At 44.0% G+C, this 17,042-nt stretch overlaps 1 protein-coding gene across 2 annotated transcripts in view; it reads right to left on the bottom strand.

Moving 5' to 3' along the window:
* Window positions 1-324: 324 nt before the first annotated feature.
* The window catches only part of LOC115133243 (copine-8-like), a 120,277-nt gene continuing 103,559 nt past the window's right edge, over window positions 325-17,042 (bottom strand). For both annotated transcript variants that reach the window (XM_029666279.2, XM_065021759.1), the window contains 7 exons: window positions 12,954-13,000; window positions 11,912-12,093; window positions 10,974-11,101; window positions 9,242-9,344; window positions 6,913-6,970; window positions 6,703-6,776; window positions 325-4,764 (listed from right to left, as the gene is read on the bottom strand). In XM_029666279.2, the coding sequence (XP_029522139.1) occupies window positions 4,528-4,764; window positions 6,703-6,776; window positions 6,913-6,970; window positions 9,242-9,344; window positions 10,974-11,101; window positions 11,912-12,093; window positions 12,954-13,000 (829 nt within the window). In that variant the 3' untranslated portion in view covers window positions 325-4,527. The remainder of the gene's footprint in view (window positions 4,765-6,702; window positions 6,777-6,912; window positions 6,971-9,241; window positions 9,345-10,973; window positions 11,102-11,911; window positions 12,094-12,953; window positions 13,001-17,042) is intronic.

The following is a 17,042-nucleotide window of genomic DNA, read 5'->3' as shown; positions in this document are numbered from 1 at the left end:
ATGTTATGTTTATAATTTTATTCATGATACTTGCCACCCACACAGAAGGTTTTCTGAGTTATTTATTTATTTTATCTTTGTGTCCAAACTCTCTGTGATCCTTTGTCCCTGTTCAGGACCTCAGCCTCCCAAATCCTCTGCCAAGGGTAATAATTATTTGCCAGTCGGCCAACAAACCATATTCTCCTTCTGCAATTAGAACGTCACACCAACACACAAAACAGACATTGGAAGCCAGACTGTTGGAAGCCAGGAGGAGAAGAGAAGGCTGGAGTGATCTATTGAGAAAGTAATGCATGCAAAGAAAAGCACTTCAGCAGAAAGTTAGTGTTTAGTAAGAATATTTATTTAAAAATCAGTAGTTTAATACAGAAATAGTCATCTATAATATGGATTACCAGACAATCAGAACTTCAGTCAGGCTTTTATCTGATTTACCACCGATTCCAAAAATACAATATATTTTTTCCCCATAAATGAAGTTATGCAAAGAAAATATACACTAGAAAAGCAAATATTGTACACTGACACAAAATAGAGAACAAGTCAATATCTGAAGGCATCGCACAAATTCCAAGAAATCAGTGAACGTTTTTAAGGCAATTTTGTACAGTTATTTTCATAGATTTTCTTTTTCCAAAACACCCAATTATAACAAAAAGAACTGGTGCATCTCATGTAAAACTGTACATGCAAACATAGTGCACGTTATAAGTAGATATGATGAGCATACAATATATTATTTGTATATCTTTAGTAAACAAAGATCACGTGTGTCAACTCACATGGTCTGTTAAACTCTGGCGGCAAGTACACACACACACACACACACACACACACACACACACACACACACACACACGGCAAGCAGATGGCAAGAGTTGTGGCACTAGCAAAGCAGTGAAAGAAAAGAATGATCCTTTCCATAGTAGTTTGAACTGAGAAAGCACTAATAAATGACAATGTCAGTAGTCCACGATGGTGACCATGGTCTCAGCGGTATGTGTGTCTGTGTGTGAGCGGTGTGCGTGTGCCTGTGTATATGCACGCGCACACGTGTGTATCCACACTGTGTCAGTAGCCTGTGGGTGGTTAATAGGAGCCTATAACGATCTCTAGACTGTGACCCAAAGTCCTAATGATACCTCCTGCTCTGCTCTGCTACAAGCCCAGTGGGAGACTGCAGCACAGACTCAGACAAGCTGGGTTTCAAATAACACACTAGCTGTTCCCCACATAATGCATTTATTTTGACAAGAGCCACGTGGTGCACTATATGGATTTCGCTAGGGTTTCATATGATACACAGACTCAAGGCTAGGCTACAACTACAGATGCAGAGCGCCAATTATGGAAGGCTTTCAAATTTGTGAGAAAAACACGACAAAAGAAGACATCAGTGAAAGTCGTGAGAAAATAAAAATACAGTGTGTGTCTACTGTATGTCTTTTTTTAAACAAGGCAGAGGTTTCTTATCAAATATGTTGTGTAAAATGTATGGGTTAAAATGACAGACTGTCATGTTGAATATACCGAGTGAGGTTATTCTCTTTCTAGGCTAGCCAACATCTCTCTGTATAGGTTTGGCACTGTGTTGACTCAGGCATGTAGCACTAATGCCCGTACTCTTCTGACTACATCAGAGGGTTGACCTGTTTGTCTACTTCTGTCCAGGGTCGTTCCACCTCAAAACACACAAGAAAGAGGATATATATTGGCATTTTTACACGTCGTGTTCAAATCAATTACGTTATCAAAGATGATTTGGATATGAAGCGCGGAAATGCTAATATAGGTACTATTGACTTGCATTGGATTTGTGCGACAAATGCTAAAAAGTTAGAATTCAAAACAGTGGCCAGGTGAACAAAACCAAAGAATGGGATGCTGTCGTACTTTGTCCATAGACTGCCTACAGGGTACGGAAACCAATATGTAATTTTGTAATTTGGGTGAACTATTCCTTTAACATTGACATAGAATGATGAAATGACATGGAACGACCCTCCAATGACATAACCCACTGGGCTGTATCCCCCTCTTTCATCCCCCTCTCCTCCTGCCATGCCAAATATTATTGGCTTGGAGTCAATCCTATTTAAGCATTGAAACACAGTCTATTGCACTCTGTGAGGCAGCGTCCACAGAGCTGCAGTGAGGCAGGAGGAGGAATTACACAGAGAGAGAAACAGAGGTGTTGCTTATGTGGTTGAAGTGTGGCAAAGGGCATCGGTCTATCAGTAATGATATGGCAACAGACAGACAGGTAACAGACCGACAGCGGCACACACATGAAAATGGCAACAACTGCGAAACACATAAATGTGGTGTTGCAATGTCTGTTAATTTGATAAGGAATATTGATTGATATGCAACCAATCAAGTTATCAATTACAAACCACCTCCATACAAGCACTAGCTAATAGTTATATTATGATAATAATTATTAGTATTATTAATAATTAAAAGGCAGATGATATAAACTCTAAGCCCATTAAGACAGCAGATTGAAGAGGATACCCTGGCTGTAAGAAGTAAGAGAGGGTTGACTGTGTATAATGGTTATGGGCCAGGAGTTTTTCCTCTGTGAGGAAAAACTCCTAGCCCTCAGTGGGTATTTGTTAATTGGTATTATGGGATGAGATTTACAATATTTAGGAAGAACATGTTGTCATGACAACCACCAGACACCATCATCTAGGGCCAACACATTCAGGGCTTAACATTATAACAATTAAATAATATTACATATTTATTGGCACAACTCAAAACAATAAAATTACCTTAACAAGGCAACTTAAAACAATATACTTAAGAATATCAGCTTCCAAGGCAAACAAGCGGTTAAGAGCATTGGGTCAGTAACCGAAAGGTCGCTGGTTCGAATCTCTGAGCCGACTCGGTGAAAAATCTGTCGACATGCCCTTGAGCAAGGCACTTAACCCTAATTGCTCCTGTAAGTCGCTCTGGATAAGAGCGTCTGATAAATGACTCAAATGTAAATGTAATAATAACACAAAAGAACAAGAACCAAAGAAACGGAAAGCATTTGTGTTACTGTTTTTGACCACTGGGCTTCTGCTGTTGTCTCAAACTGGATCTGAGAGCAGGTGTTGTTATTTAAATGGATTGGAAGGGAATATGCTGTTGGTTGAGTCACTGTTGTTCTCGACACAGTGAGAAAACCCGTGGGCACTCGCAGCGTGGCTGGCATGGGCACCCTATCGCCAAGGCAGTTTAGAAAGGAGCAGAATGCGCTTCAACAACAGAGTTAAAAGTTAAAAACATGGAACCCCAAAGCCTGAGAGCAGTGACAGGCAGGGAAGTGTAGGACCACAATGCATGCTCTGACGATACACTCATGCAAACGGACACATAGTATAGTACAGTACAATAACAGTGGCTACTTGGACCTGTTGCAACCTCAACCTGACTCCCGTGGCAAAGACAACACGCTGCGAGATAGAGAGAATATCAGTTGATATTCCAAAGTTTCATACTGAAAGAAGTACGAATATTATATAAAAGTGTCCAATGGTAAAAAATCATTATCATTAACATGTACTGTAAACATTGAGTGAGAGTTGGAAGAATAGAGAGACAGAGTAGAGAGAGATAGAAAGAGACCAGAGATAGAGGGAGAGAGATAGAAAGAGACCAGAGATATAGTAGAGAGAGCTAGAAAGAGACCAGAGATAGAGGGAGAGATAGAAAGAGACCAGAGATATAGTAGAGAGAGATAGAAAGAGACCAGAGATAGAGGGAGAGATAGAAAGAGACCAGAGATAGAGTAGAGAGAGATAGAAAGAGACCAGAGATAGAGGGAGAGATAGAAAGAGACCAGAGATAGAGGGAGAGATAGAAAGAGACCAGAGATAGAGGGAGAGATAGAAAGAGACCAGAGATAGAGGGAGAGAGATAGAAAGAGACCAGAGATAGAGGGAGAGAGATAGAAAGAGACCAGAGATAGAGGGAGAGAGATAGAAAGAGACCAGAGATAGAGTAGAGAGAGATAGAAAGAGACCAGAAATAGAGGGAGAGAGAAGGAAATACATTTCCAGTACAACAGTCAAGTGATTCCACATCCAGAGACAATAGAACCTTTTCGCCACTCTGCTCCTGAAAAGGCCAGTCCCCAGGAAATTCCTTCCTATCCTCCTTTCATTCTTCCTTCCACCATTCATCCTTTCCTTAACTCTGCTAATCCATGCCAGGTGAGCTGGGAAGACCAGACTCTGTCTATCTGTGTCCCAGAGAGTGTCTCCATTTGCCGATATACAGAAAGTCCAGACAGAGGAACGCTTGACAATGAAAGTAAACATGCCCTTATTGACTCCATCTACCCGTTCCAAAGTAGAACCGCTCAGTAAAAACATTCTGCCAGTCAGTCAATCTCCATTAGTGCAATGAGAGAGAGCGCGAGAAAGCCAAGAAGGCCTCTCCTATCACTGAGTGATGCAGAGAGGAGAGAGACAAAGAAATATTTGAAGAGGTGTTGTTTGAGACCATGGGGCATCTCCGCACCCTTCAGATCTGCGTCTGCAGGGGGTGTCCTGGGGGGGTATTTAATGGGTGTCCATCGGGGCTCTGGACAGGGTACCCTGGGGGTGTGTAGGGGGGGGGTGTGGGCAAGGGCTTGATGCCTCTGGTCCTCATGTAGGAGAGGAACTGGTCAGGGATCTCAGCCAGGACATCCTTGGCTAGACGGGCCATACTCAGGATGTGGTTCCCTGTCCGGTCGATGTAGTCTCTGAACGGGACAAACTGGACGACAAGAGAAAGACAAAGACAGGGCTGGAATTAGTGACAGTACAGTTAATATATAGGTTTGTTTAGCTACTAAATGCTGAATCCTAACTGGAAAACCGACAGAGAGAAGAAATGGAGCTGGAGAAATATACTCTAATATATACAAAAAATTTACAAAAATAAAAGTATCGGCAATATATAGTAGGTGTTAGGCCATTATGTGTGAATTCTGCAAATTACTTCCAAAGACCTTTGAAAAACCTATGTTCAGACTTTTTGGACCCACAGTACAAGTAAAACATTAATTTATTCATAACAGTTGGCAAATTCAGAGCGAGGTGAAAGAGGCCTAGCTAATCAGCTATCAAAAAAAGCCTTTAGTTTCCCTCATCTCTTGTTGCTATGTACAGTGCATTGCTAGCGAACGCTCAGTCGCTTTCATATCTGAACTAATGAGGCTGGGGGCAGAGACAGTTTTATCACAGAAGTGTCTTTCATAGGGGTCCTGCCTGTCTGTGTGTAGAGGCAGCTAACTATCCAGACTGACAGATTGTGAGGGTGTGAGTGGGCTAGAAAGAGCAGAACGGACCTCTTTCTAGCCCACTCACACCCTGTGTGTGTGTGTGTGTGTGTGTGTGTGTGTGTGTGTGTGTGTGTGTAGACCTCCTAGCCAGGTCCACAGCAGAGCAGCCTTGATGTTCTCTCTGTGTTAACAAGGCTCACTAATGAGCAGGGGGAGCGTAATGATCTAGCCCTCTATCATATCATCCACACAGAGGGAGGGAGGTGAGGGAAGAGGGAAAGAGGAGGTTGAGAAGGAGGAGGAGGAAGAGGAGGAGGGAGGGAAGTAAAGAGGGAGGAAGAGAGGAGCCCCTTCTGTTGTCCAACAGAGCAGGGGAAGACCTGATAGGAAACGGTGCCTAATAGGCTATTATCATATAATGGTGGCTAACCATTTGGAATAGCATGGAGGCTAGCCATTTGGCACAATAGCATAGCATGGAGGCTAGCCACATCAGGGCTAATGTAGCCTGGAGGCTAGCCACATCAGGGCTAATGTAGAATGGAGGCAAGCCACATCAGGGCTAATGTAGAATGGAGGCAAGCCACATCAGGGCTAATGTAGAATGGAGGCAAGCCACATCAGGGCTGGGGTAATGTCCTGTGGGCAGATTCTGTGTGTGGACAGGACTGAATGGGATGCGTCACAGGTTATTTGGATGTATCAGGATTTGGGCGAAGGCTGTGCTTAAACTTCTTCGCCTCGAGTGCTTCGTGCATGTGCCCACACGGATAGGAAGGGGGGGGCTTTGGCTGAGAATTTCCTTTTGCGAGGGTGGAGACTTCGATTATGCCGAAACTCTCAATTTCTAACACGTATGATCACAGAAGTTAATCAAGCAGCTGACGAAATTATGCAAGATTTGACCTCTTGGTTAACAGAGATTAGGAAAACCCTCTGCGGGGTTTCTGTCCATCTGGCCTGATGAAGGAGAGCAGAGCAGGTGGGAAGGATCTGAACTCAGACCAGATGTCTGTCTGTCTAACGACACAGATGTTAACTCTAATGTACAAGCACTACTATCTGTGTAAAGGTCTTTTTTGTGCTTTTTATGTACGATTCTGTTGATTCCCCCGTTCGGATTTCCTTCCCAATTTGTTTTCTAGTACTTCTAGTTTCTAGATTCTACTACCATTGATCATCATTATGTGCATATAAACAGTATGTTGTAGCCTCTGTCCGTAGCCCTGACTGTTCTGTGCTATGCTATGCAAAATAGTGTATTTTTATAAAGCCCTTTGTACAATAGCAGTTGTCACAAAGTGGGGCCAGATGGATGCAGACAGTTTCTTTGTTTGTGAGGCGTATTCTAATGCTCCCAAAACCCTACCTATTTGACTCCATGCATCTGGCAGCCGAGCAGTGGAACCTACAGAAGGAACACGGCGTACCTGAACAATGTCCCTCTCCGCATATCTTCCTCTCGACGAGATCCTCACTTCATCCCCGTCCAACTCGATCATCGCTGAGGAGAAACATGATACTGTAGTTATCCTCTGCTCAGTGGAGTGTGTGTGTGTGTGTGTGTGTATGTGATGCGTGTGCGCATACGCAGGTACGTGCATTTGTGCATCTGTGTGTGTGTTTGTGTTGTTTCTTACCATCAAATTCTGCTGGTCCCACCCCTACGATGATAATCGACATGGGAAGACACGATGCCTGGATAGGACACGAGGAAACAAAGTTGAGTCCCATATTCTCCGCATTGTGTCTGTGACATAACGTTGAGTCTGTCACACAGTATAAATATTCATAGGATTCTGTCAGACAGTCTGAGAAATGAGTTTTATGAGTGATGTTGACTGAGAACCTATACAGCCTACAGCCTATACAATAAAGTTGATTCACCCCAAGCTGTGTCTGTGTGTGTGTGTAAATATTCATGGCGTGTGTCTGTGAGATGTAGCATCTTCCTGAGGGCTGCGTGGGACAGGAACACCTCTCGGAAGTTGGGGATGAGAATATAAATAAATAAAAGTCCCTCAACTCACACTCCCCCAACACTTGTGTGTGTGTATGTGTGTCTTGGTGTGTGTGTGTGTGTGTTTGTGCCATAACCCCGCCACTGCTCTCTCCATCTTTATGAGTGATGAGTTAGTTTGACTGAGGTGTTACCCCAGGGCTGTAGAATTGTTTTCTATTTTTTTATTTTTTTTATTTTACCTTTATTTTACTAGGCAAGTCAGTTAAGAACAAATTCTTATTTTCAATGACGGCCTAGGAACAGTGGGTTAACTGCCTGTTCAGGGCAGAACGACAGATTTGTACCTTGTCAGCTCGGGGATTCGAACTTGCAACCTTTCGGTTACTAGTCCAACGCTCTAACCACTAGGCTACCCTGCCGCCCCACAAGAATGATGAGTTAGTTTGACTGAGGTGTTACCCCAGGGCTGTAGAATGATGAGTTAGTTTGACTGAGGTGTTACCCCAGGGCTGTAGAATGATGAGTTAGTTTGACTGAGGTGTTACCCCAGGGCTGTAGAATGATGAGTTAGTTTGACTGAGGTGTTACCCCAGGGCGGTAGAATGATGAGTTAGTTTGACTGAGGTGTTACCCCAGGGCGGTAGAATGATGAGTTAGTTTGACTTAGGTGTTACCCCAGGGCTGTAGAATGATGAGTTAGTTTGACTGAGGTGTTACCCCAGGGCGGTAGAATGATGAGTTAGTTTGACTTAGGTGTTACCCCAGGGCGGTAGAATGATGAGTTAGTTTGACTTAGGTGTTACCCCAGGGCGGTAGAATGATGAGTTAGTTTGACTTAGGTGTTACCCCAGGGCGGTAGAATGATGAGTTAGTTTGACTTAGGTGTTACCCCAGGGCTGTAGAATGATGAGTTAGTTTGACTGAGGTGTTACCCCAGGGCGGTAGAATGATGAGTTAGTTTGACTGAGGTGTTACCCCAGGGCTGTAGAATGATGAGTTAGTTTGACTGAGGTGTTACCCCAGGGCGGTAGAATGATGAGTTAGTTTGACTTAGGTGTTACCCCAGGGCGGTAGAATGATGAGTTAGTTTGACTGAGGTGTTACCCCAGGGCGGTAGAATGATGAGTTAGTTTGACTGAGGTGTTACCCCAGGGCGGTAGAATGATGAGTTAGTTTGACTGAGGTGTTACCCCAGGGCGGTAGAATGATGAGTTAGTTTGACTGAGGTGTTACCCCAGGGCGGTAGAATGATGAGTTAGTTTGACTTAGGTGTTACCCCAGGGCTGTAGAATGATGAGTTAGTTTGACTGAGGTGTTACCCCAGGGCGGTAGAATGATGAGTTAGTTTGACTTAGGTGTTACCCCAGGGCGGTAGAATGATGAGTTAGTTTGACTTAGGTGTTACCCCAGGGCGGTAGAATGATGAGTTAGTTTGACTTAGGTGTTACCCCAGGGCTGTAGAATGATGAGTTAGTTTGACTGAGGTGTTACCCCAGGGCGGTAGAATGATGAGTTAGTTTGACTGAGGTGTTACCCCAGGGCTGTAGAATGATGAGTTAGTTTGACTGAGGTGTTACCCCAGGGCTGTAGAATGATGAGTTAGTTTGACTTAGGTGTTACCCCAGGGCTGTAGAATGATGAGTTAGTTTGACTGAGGTGTTACCCCAGGGCGGTAGAATGATGAGTTAGTTTGACTGAGGTGTTACCCCAGGGCTGTAGAATGATGAGTTAGTTTGACTGAGGTGTTACCCCAGGGCTGTAGAATGATGAGTTTTTCAGAATGTCTTGTTTATCTAGGAACTGATCCCAAGTCAGCCTTTACCTCTCCCTATATATATATCTAGTGACTAGGGCCGGGATTCAATCAGATCGTGGAAAATTCAGATCAGATTTGGAAAATTGTCCATTTAAAGGTCATTCCGATTGAGCCGACATATGCAGGGTTTACCGTGAATGTGGTCTTCGCCAAAGTGGGAACAATGCTTAGCAGTTGTTGTTGTTCTTACGTTGACGATGGACTCCTTGGTCTGGGCCATATCTGAGATGACTCCATCTGTGATGATGAGAAGGACGAAGTACTGAGAGCCGTCATTCACTGACGCAGCATACCTACAGACAGGAGAGATAAACACAGAGTACATAGGTGAGCCACACAAGTGTTTATATTATCCATAAAACCCTACATTATACAATTGTCTTTATTTCCTACAGATGTAACCTTTCAAACCCGGCATGAACTGGCTGGGTAGTGATATTATTTCCGGCACCTACTTTACACAACATGGGCCCTGGCCTCTGACTGCTTCCTGTGCTTCTCAAACACACGTAAGGTGTGAGGAGAGACAGAACATCAGATGCTTGCAGCGTCGGATACAGAGACGAAGACAGAGAAGTCAATTGAACAGTTATTAAACTGCGAGGAGCGTGAGGCAAGGCAGAGAAGGAACGGAGTGGTTATTATTAAAACGTGGGGGCGAGTGGCACACGGCGAAACGAGGAGATGAGACAGAGTAGATGAGAGGAAAGGAGGGAGGGGTAAGGTAGTGTTCTAGGATGGCACTAATGATTGTGGATTCTGAAAGCCACACACAAATTTTGCACTGGGTTGTCACCCCTCAACTCAATATTTCTACCTTGGCTTCCGAGCAACAACAAATAGGCACACACACATGCACATGGATACACACACACACACACACACACACACACACACACACACACACACACACACACACACACACACACACACACACACACAAATCTGTTAATCAAGTCTTCTGACAGCACCTTTACTTCATTAAGCAAAACTCATTAAGGCTTAAGGACTGTGTGTGTGTGTGTGTGTGTGTGCGCGCGCCCACACATGTATGTGTGTGGGAAGGACTGTGTAGTCATTGTTCACTGTTCACTCACACAAACAACATGTTTACAGGTTAACTAAAGAACAGAACGTGACAAAAGTAAAAATAAAATAAAATACTGTTTTATGTAACAGCTCAGAAGCACCTTTTATGAGACTCAATTAACGTTAAAGTTCTACAGTGGAATGCTGTCACACTGATTATTTGTGAGATTGTCTCTGTGCTTGTGAGCTGAGTAGCATAGTCACACTTAAGAATTGAAAAATCTTGGTTAAGTGTCCGTTAGTCTGACCGTAACACTGTCACCAACTTATACTCAGCATAATACTCTGAGTTATGTACCGAAACATCTACTTGCACTTATAAAAGTTGATCCATCTCAGTTAACTCTCTGTTAGTCAGCAGACTTCCTCTGTCGTCCTTTCTGCTCCCAGGGAAACGACTCAATCGCAACACACAGCCTGCGTCGCGAATGGCTCATTGGAACGCAGAGGACAGTGAATCGATACACACGTTCAGGCCATCTTAGTTAGTATTGATCTACTCAGGACTCAGGAATCATGACATATGGCTCTATATAGACATATGGCTCTCTCATGCCTGGGAGATTTAGGTGTGCATTGGTAGGAATGTGATCTGAAATGTAATGAAGGAAGACCTGTAGATGTCGCCCTCTGTTTTTATCACCCTGCTATGTGTATCCAGTCAGTTCAGGGAGTGAATCTAAAGACTCCACAATAGAAAACCGCGGGTAATATCATTTTCAAATGACAAATTGAATTTCAATTTGGTTCACAGATTCACGGAAAATTAATCGAAAACTGAAGTGACCTTAAAGCTGTTTCAAGTCCAGCTGTGTTCCTCATAGCCCCCTTACCTGGCCACATGGTTGATGACAGGAGAAAAGTTGGTTGGGCCGTAGAGGCAGACAGACTTCAGGCTCTGGTAATATGCCTCCATCACTCCATCTATACCTGCACAGTATGGGTTTTGGGGGTTGCCATTCTGGAAGACACAAAAAGAGAAGGAGGGTAGTTAAACATCTTTCATCAATCCCAGTCAAGCAGGAGAATAACATTTTTTAAAAAAGAGAAGAATCTAAAAAGAAAAATGTAAGATATTTCTAATTAAATTCTGAAGCAGGGGAATGAAGTAGGAGAACTAGGAAAGAAGAGACGGAGAGGAGGATAAATACACAGCTTTCATCAATACAACTTTAGGCCCAGTCAGAGATATGGAAAATCCCTGCTGAGCATGCTGGAGGCATGTTCCTGTCTGAGTGGTATCCTACTGTTTACAGTACTCTGTAGAGCTGAAGACGGAAAGAGAGCGAGGGGGAGGGAGGGCATGGGAGGGAGGGCTGTCTGTGATCAATGTTTTTCTTTACAGAGAGGACAGTTACTGTTCTCCTTGGCAGTCATAGAGCTCAGTGGTAGTATTTTTTTTTTAGGACTTGGCATCTTAAGCCTCGACAATACAGCCACTAAGTAGACATTGAAACTTTGAGCCTGCCTGGAGTGCCAGATAGGTGGAGTTTGCTTAGGGTTTTGCCGCTCTTTCACTTGTCTAATTGCTTACATTTCGATTGGTGCATCTGCAGCTTTTAACCAGGTATAAATAAAACACGCCCGTAACCACGGCAAACGCATTAAGTACATGTGCTCCATGCAGGGAGCAAACCCACAATTTAACCAACCGAGCCAGGACTGAACAACTCTGGTGTTGGGGTACCCGTCCAACCTCTCTGAAGCCAAGAGCAGGGATTATCTTATCAGGGTTTAGGGGGTTAGAGGTCAGGGGTTAGAGGTCACTCACCAGGGCGAACTCATGTGAGACCCGTCCGTCGGGGGGCAGCTTGGCTCCGAAGCCCAAAGCAGGGAACATCTTATCACTGTCGTAGTCCTGGATGATCTCCCCTACAGCCTTCAGGGCCATGGCGTAGGCATTCATCTGGTAGGGACTCATGTAGTGGAGGGAGGTGGGCTGGGCTGGGTTGCCTGGGAAACAGGTACAGTAATGGTAAATAATGGGACAGTAATAACAAGGTACAATAATGGAACAACAGAGCCAGATATAGAAAGGAACGGCTGTGTCTCAAATCTAACTCCATTCCCCACTTAGTGCACTGCTAGCGCATGCTGTTTATGGTAGAAAGTGGTGCATTATATGTGGAACAGTGTTATCTGAATTTTGCCCAGAAAGGTAGTTGAGTGTTCAACCAAAAGGCTGATATTTTTAGATAGCATAATACACCATTTCACCTTAGACCGTGTTAGATCTCTTTCCCTGCCTTTCCCTCTATATAAGACTCTGGGTAGTGGGTACAGTATGAGTGACATGCATAACTACATGACCAACATGAGCAGGAGAATCATTTCACTTTACAGCACACTGGCTGTAGTGGTTATGAGTATAGTGACATGAACTTTAGATCTTTTAACGGCCCTATTGGACACACATCCATAACATCAGCTCCAGCACATCATATATTGGACCTCGTCAAATAAAAACAAGGAAGCAATAACCCTACGCTCATGAGTTATCAGTGGGGTCTAAGTTTGAATTGAACCATCTGCTGTTATCTAAGAGATATGGTAGTCCCAGGCAACCTCACTATAACGTCTAAGAGACGGGTCATTTCCTTCCAGCCTTGCTATAACAGGTACACATTAAAATATACAAGAGAGGCACATTCATTCCTGTTATCACCACTAAGCTATCATCTCTTTTACAGCATTAGATTTTAGCCTGCCCTGCAATAATGGAGTAGGGCTATTACAGATCACCCCATATGCATACATTTAAACAGCCCTGGTTGAGCATTACGAGAAGTGTTGAGTGTGTGTGTGTTGCTCACCGTTTGAAGCGGTGAAATCAATTGCCACTGTGAAATTAATCTGGGTCCTGGAAGGTAAAAGCAAGAGGAGAGTAATTATTACATTTACCACATGCTAGCATAGACACACACACACACACACACACACACACACACACACACACACACACACACACACACACACACACACACACACACACCATTGGCTTAATGAACTTTAGTAAACACAATAATATTCTGATTATCATAGCTCAAGCAAACAGGCAAGTTGAAAGCACTCCTTGCCCTTGGTGCCTGAAGAAACAAAATCTAATTTAAATAGAGATAACTTTCTAATCCCAAGTCAAGACAAAAAACAGGTTCAACAGATGAGCGCACACAGTGCTGATGTGTGCTGTGCGTGCCGTGCGCTATAGCTCACACATCCTCTTGCCCTCTCCACCACCTCCTGTATTTGAATAGATCAGGTACTGTAAGGAACCATTGGACTTGTCACCCTGTGACGCAATGTGGAGTGCACTGCACAGCCCGCAGACACATGTTAGTGCAGCAGACCTGAAGAAGCTTGTTTACTCATTGTGAGGGAGGGGGAGAACCAGACCAGGGGTTCTGTACTCTCCTCTCCCCAGCTCTGAGCCACTCTGCCTGCGTTGGCTGTGGTTCAGGTCAGGCTAGGAGCCATGAGGCGGGTATGGATGGATAGGGCCCTGGTCGGGCTTTGCGCTACTGTCTAGTACACACAGACACAGTGATGCCTGAAGTACGGCACTGTCGCCTCATGTTAGGGCAGATAGAGTCTGGGAGGGGAGGAGGGGAGAGGGAGGATGAGAGGAGGGAGGAATAAGGAAGGAGCAGAGGGATGCTTGCATCATTCCCCCCGAGTTAAATCACAAATGTAGTGTTAAATCACTCATTTACGCTTCGTTTTGCATGCATGCTAAGAATGTGTTTGAGCCCATTTCTTATTATATATATTATTTTCAACCCAATTTCGTGATATCCAATTGGTAGTTACAGTCTTGTCCCATTGTTGCAACTCTCATACGGACTCAGGAGAGGCAAATGTTGAGAGCCATGCGTCCTCTGAAACACGACCCCCACCATGCCGCACTGCTTCTCAACACATTGCTCGCTTAACCCAGAAGCCATTGAGCACATTTCTTAAAGAATATTTGTGTAGGGGTAAAAAGTTACATCTGCTAGTGTAAGTCAATGTGCACATTATACTGGGCTATCCTGCATCAAACATATCATATCATGTTTTAACTATTTTTTCCCTCAGTATAATTCAGTGCCAAGATGTACCACTCAATATTTAAGAGCATTGGTACGCTGCAGAAGTCAGTGGAGAGGAGACAGTTTAATATTCAGAGAAAGGAACAGGGAGTCAAGTATTCAAGGAGAAAAGGAGGTGAGACAGTGGTGTATTGGAGTCATATCTGGTCTAGCTCTCTGTGCCAAGAGGGAGACAGACAGACTGGCCCACCAGCCTGAATTATGGATCTCTCCTCAAACACACACACACCCACACACTGAGAGTTTCCACCTCGCTCAGAGTGTGAGAACAGCCAGAAACAGGGGAAGGAGATGGATAAAGAGAGAAAAAAAAGTAGAGTAGAGAAATGTATCCTAGTCTGAAATGAAATATTACTCAGTCATTTCCATATAACTCAGAGACTGTAAATCAGTGGAGATACAATCTAATTATTCCCATTACAATGCAGAGGACTCTCGCTAAAGGTCAGCTGAAGCTTCTGCACCAATCACCGATGAGTGTGCACAGTGAGGTAAGAGTGAAACATCACCCCATTGGCTCCAGGTGTTGCCCCTGGCGATGCATGTTCCAGGAAAACTAGCCAGCCCGTTCTGACCTTAAAGGGGCAATCAGCAGTTGCGACATCAATTTTTTCACTAATAAATTAATGATATGTACCCATTTGTTCTTAAAGAATATCACTTATAAATAACTCATGAGCTTAGTTCAACTGTTGTACCCTCATCAGTACCCAAAATATACGCTTGTACCCTCATCAGTACCCAAAATATACGCTTGTTTGTAAACCAATGTTGGTAAACAAAGTAAATGCAAACAAACACTGTATAGCCTCAAAACATAGTTAAAACAATAAAGCTGATATCATGGATGGTCAGGCCTTGCATCCATATATCTGTCTATGAATTTGAGACAGTTAACCTTTCTCCAGCCCCATCCCTCAGCTTTTTACCGAAATAGGGGCAGGGATTGCGCTTTGTTATTGCTTCTACTGCTTACCGCCGCTTTAACCCAGCTCAAACAGATACGGAGAGAGAGAGAATTTTTAGCTAAGCTTGCCTTGAAACGTTATCTAAAAGAACATTAAAGTAACGGATAGAAATTCAGCTCTTCTCAAGTGACGGTAAAGCAGGAAATCCCTAAGGAAGTGACTATGAGGACTTCATAGCAAACCATTTCATGTCTGCCTGTGTTATTAGCTGGATCATTATCAGAGAGAGGAGAGGAGAAGCAGAGAGAGGAGAGGAGAAGCAGAGAGGAGAGGAGAAGCAGAGAGAGGAGAGGAGAGTGGAAGAGAGGAGATGAGGAGTGGGAGGAGGTAGGGGGCGGAAAGGGGAAGAGAGAGAGGGGGGGGATTTTCTCATGCTAAACAAACATCTAACATACTATGACTAACATACTGTCCCTTCCAGCCTTGTCTATGAGTAGTGATTCATAATAAGTAAATAGCACTACTAAAGGAGTGTTATTGTATTAGTGGCATCCATCTGCCCCTGCCAGCGGACATGGGAAACCCTGTAGGAGTAATTTGTATTGGTCCTGTGGCTAATTAAAATCCTCATCTGACCCCACTCGATAGTTTCATGCATAAATTAGGACTCCATCTCCCCAAGCGTAAGTGACGAGGCAGTCTATAGAGAGACTACATGGGCTCACTTGAAAAAATCATGTCAATCCCAATGTCTTCCCTGGTTAAATAAAGGTTAGAAAATAGAAAGAGTGGAGGAGTGTGAGCCATATTGAAGCTATCAGAGTGCAGGGGGATGAGGTGCGCACACACCCCGACTCATGCTTATGTCTCCTATATGATAGTATCACCCAGGGGCGATCAGTGCAGCACCTTTCTCTACAGCGCTCCTTTTATTTGCCTCCGTGCAGGAAGAACCCCCCCCCCCCGTCTGTCTGTCACAAAGCCAGCTGATGACCAATTCACAGAAAAATAAAAACATCTGGGAAAGAAAGAAACTCGTCTGGAGAGATGAGGAAAGATGAGCTAATGAAAACAATGGCAGTGTAAGTAGAGAAGATTAGGGTGAGCAGAGAAGCATCCTCCTTTTGTTCCTGGAGTGGAGAGATGGGGTGAGAGAGAGAGAGAGAGAGAGAGAGAGAGAGAGAGGTGGGCTGGGTTAATGAGAAAGGAGGGGAGATATATGATGGGAAATGCCTATTGAACAGCTGGGACTCGGAGAGCGATCCATTCCTAGTGTTATTGTTAAAGCCCTGGGTGCTTCAACTGGACAAGGCTCTGACAATGTATGACAAACCATGGTACTGTGCAGTGGTGAGGACACTGTGAAAGTTTAGAGAAGAAGGAAAGGAGGATAGAAGGAGGAGAAGAAGACTGATTGTTTACATGCTGCCCACATAAGGTAACACCAGCAACCACTAAGGGTACATTGATGCGCGCTTAATACAACTTGAAAGCCGCACAAGCAGAACAGAAGGTTGGATTAATTCTGTTTCAAATGGACCGTGTTCATCCCTTTGAATACAATAACTGGTGTTGATACATTAACACTGAATGAGGGTCCCAATCCCACGCACACATGCACACACATAACAGCTGTGTGCTGCCAGATAAGAGATAGGGGATTTACAACACACTACCCATCCATTCTCTATGCTAATTCCAATGCTAATAGTTGTGGTGCTTTCCCATTCACTTTTGAGCTAATGAAAATTAGCAGATTGGAGTGAGTCACTAACAATGGCTGCTCTCACTCAGAACCTGTCAGGATGAGGGCTTCAATGCGCTCTTGGCTAATGAAGTGAATCTCCATACAGGTGTCAATCAAAATCTAAATGCTGTGGAGAGGAGAAACAACAAAGAATAGAAG

Source organism: Oncorhynchus nerka, linkage group LG8 (assembly GCF_034236695.1).
Source record: "Oncorhynchus nerka isolate Pitt River linkage group LG8, Oner_Uvic_2.0, whole genome shotgun sequence".
Classification (NCBI taxonomy): domain Eukaryota; kingdom Metazoa; phylum Chordata; class Actinopteri; order Salmoniformes; family Salmonidae; genus Oncorhynchus; species Oncorhynchus nerka.
Note: the sequence above shows the minus strand (reverse complement) of the source record. Positions and strands in the feature narration are given on the sequence as shown.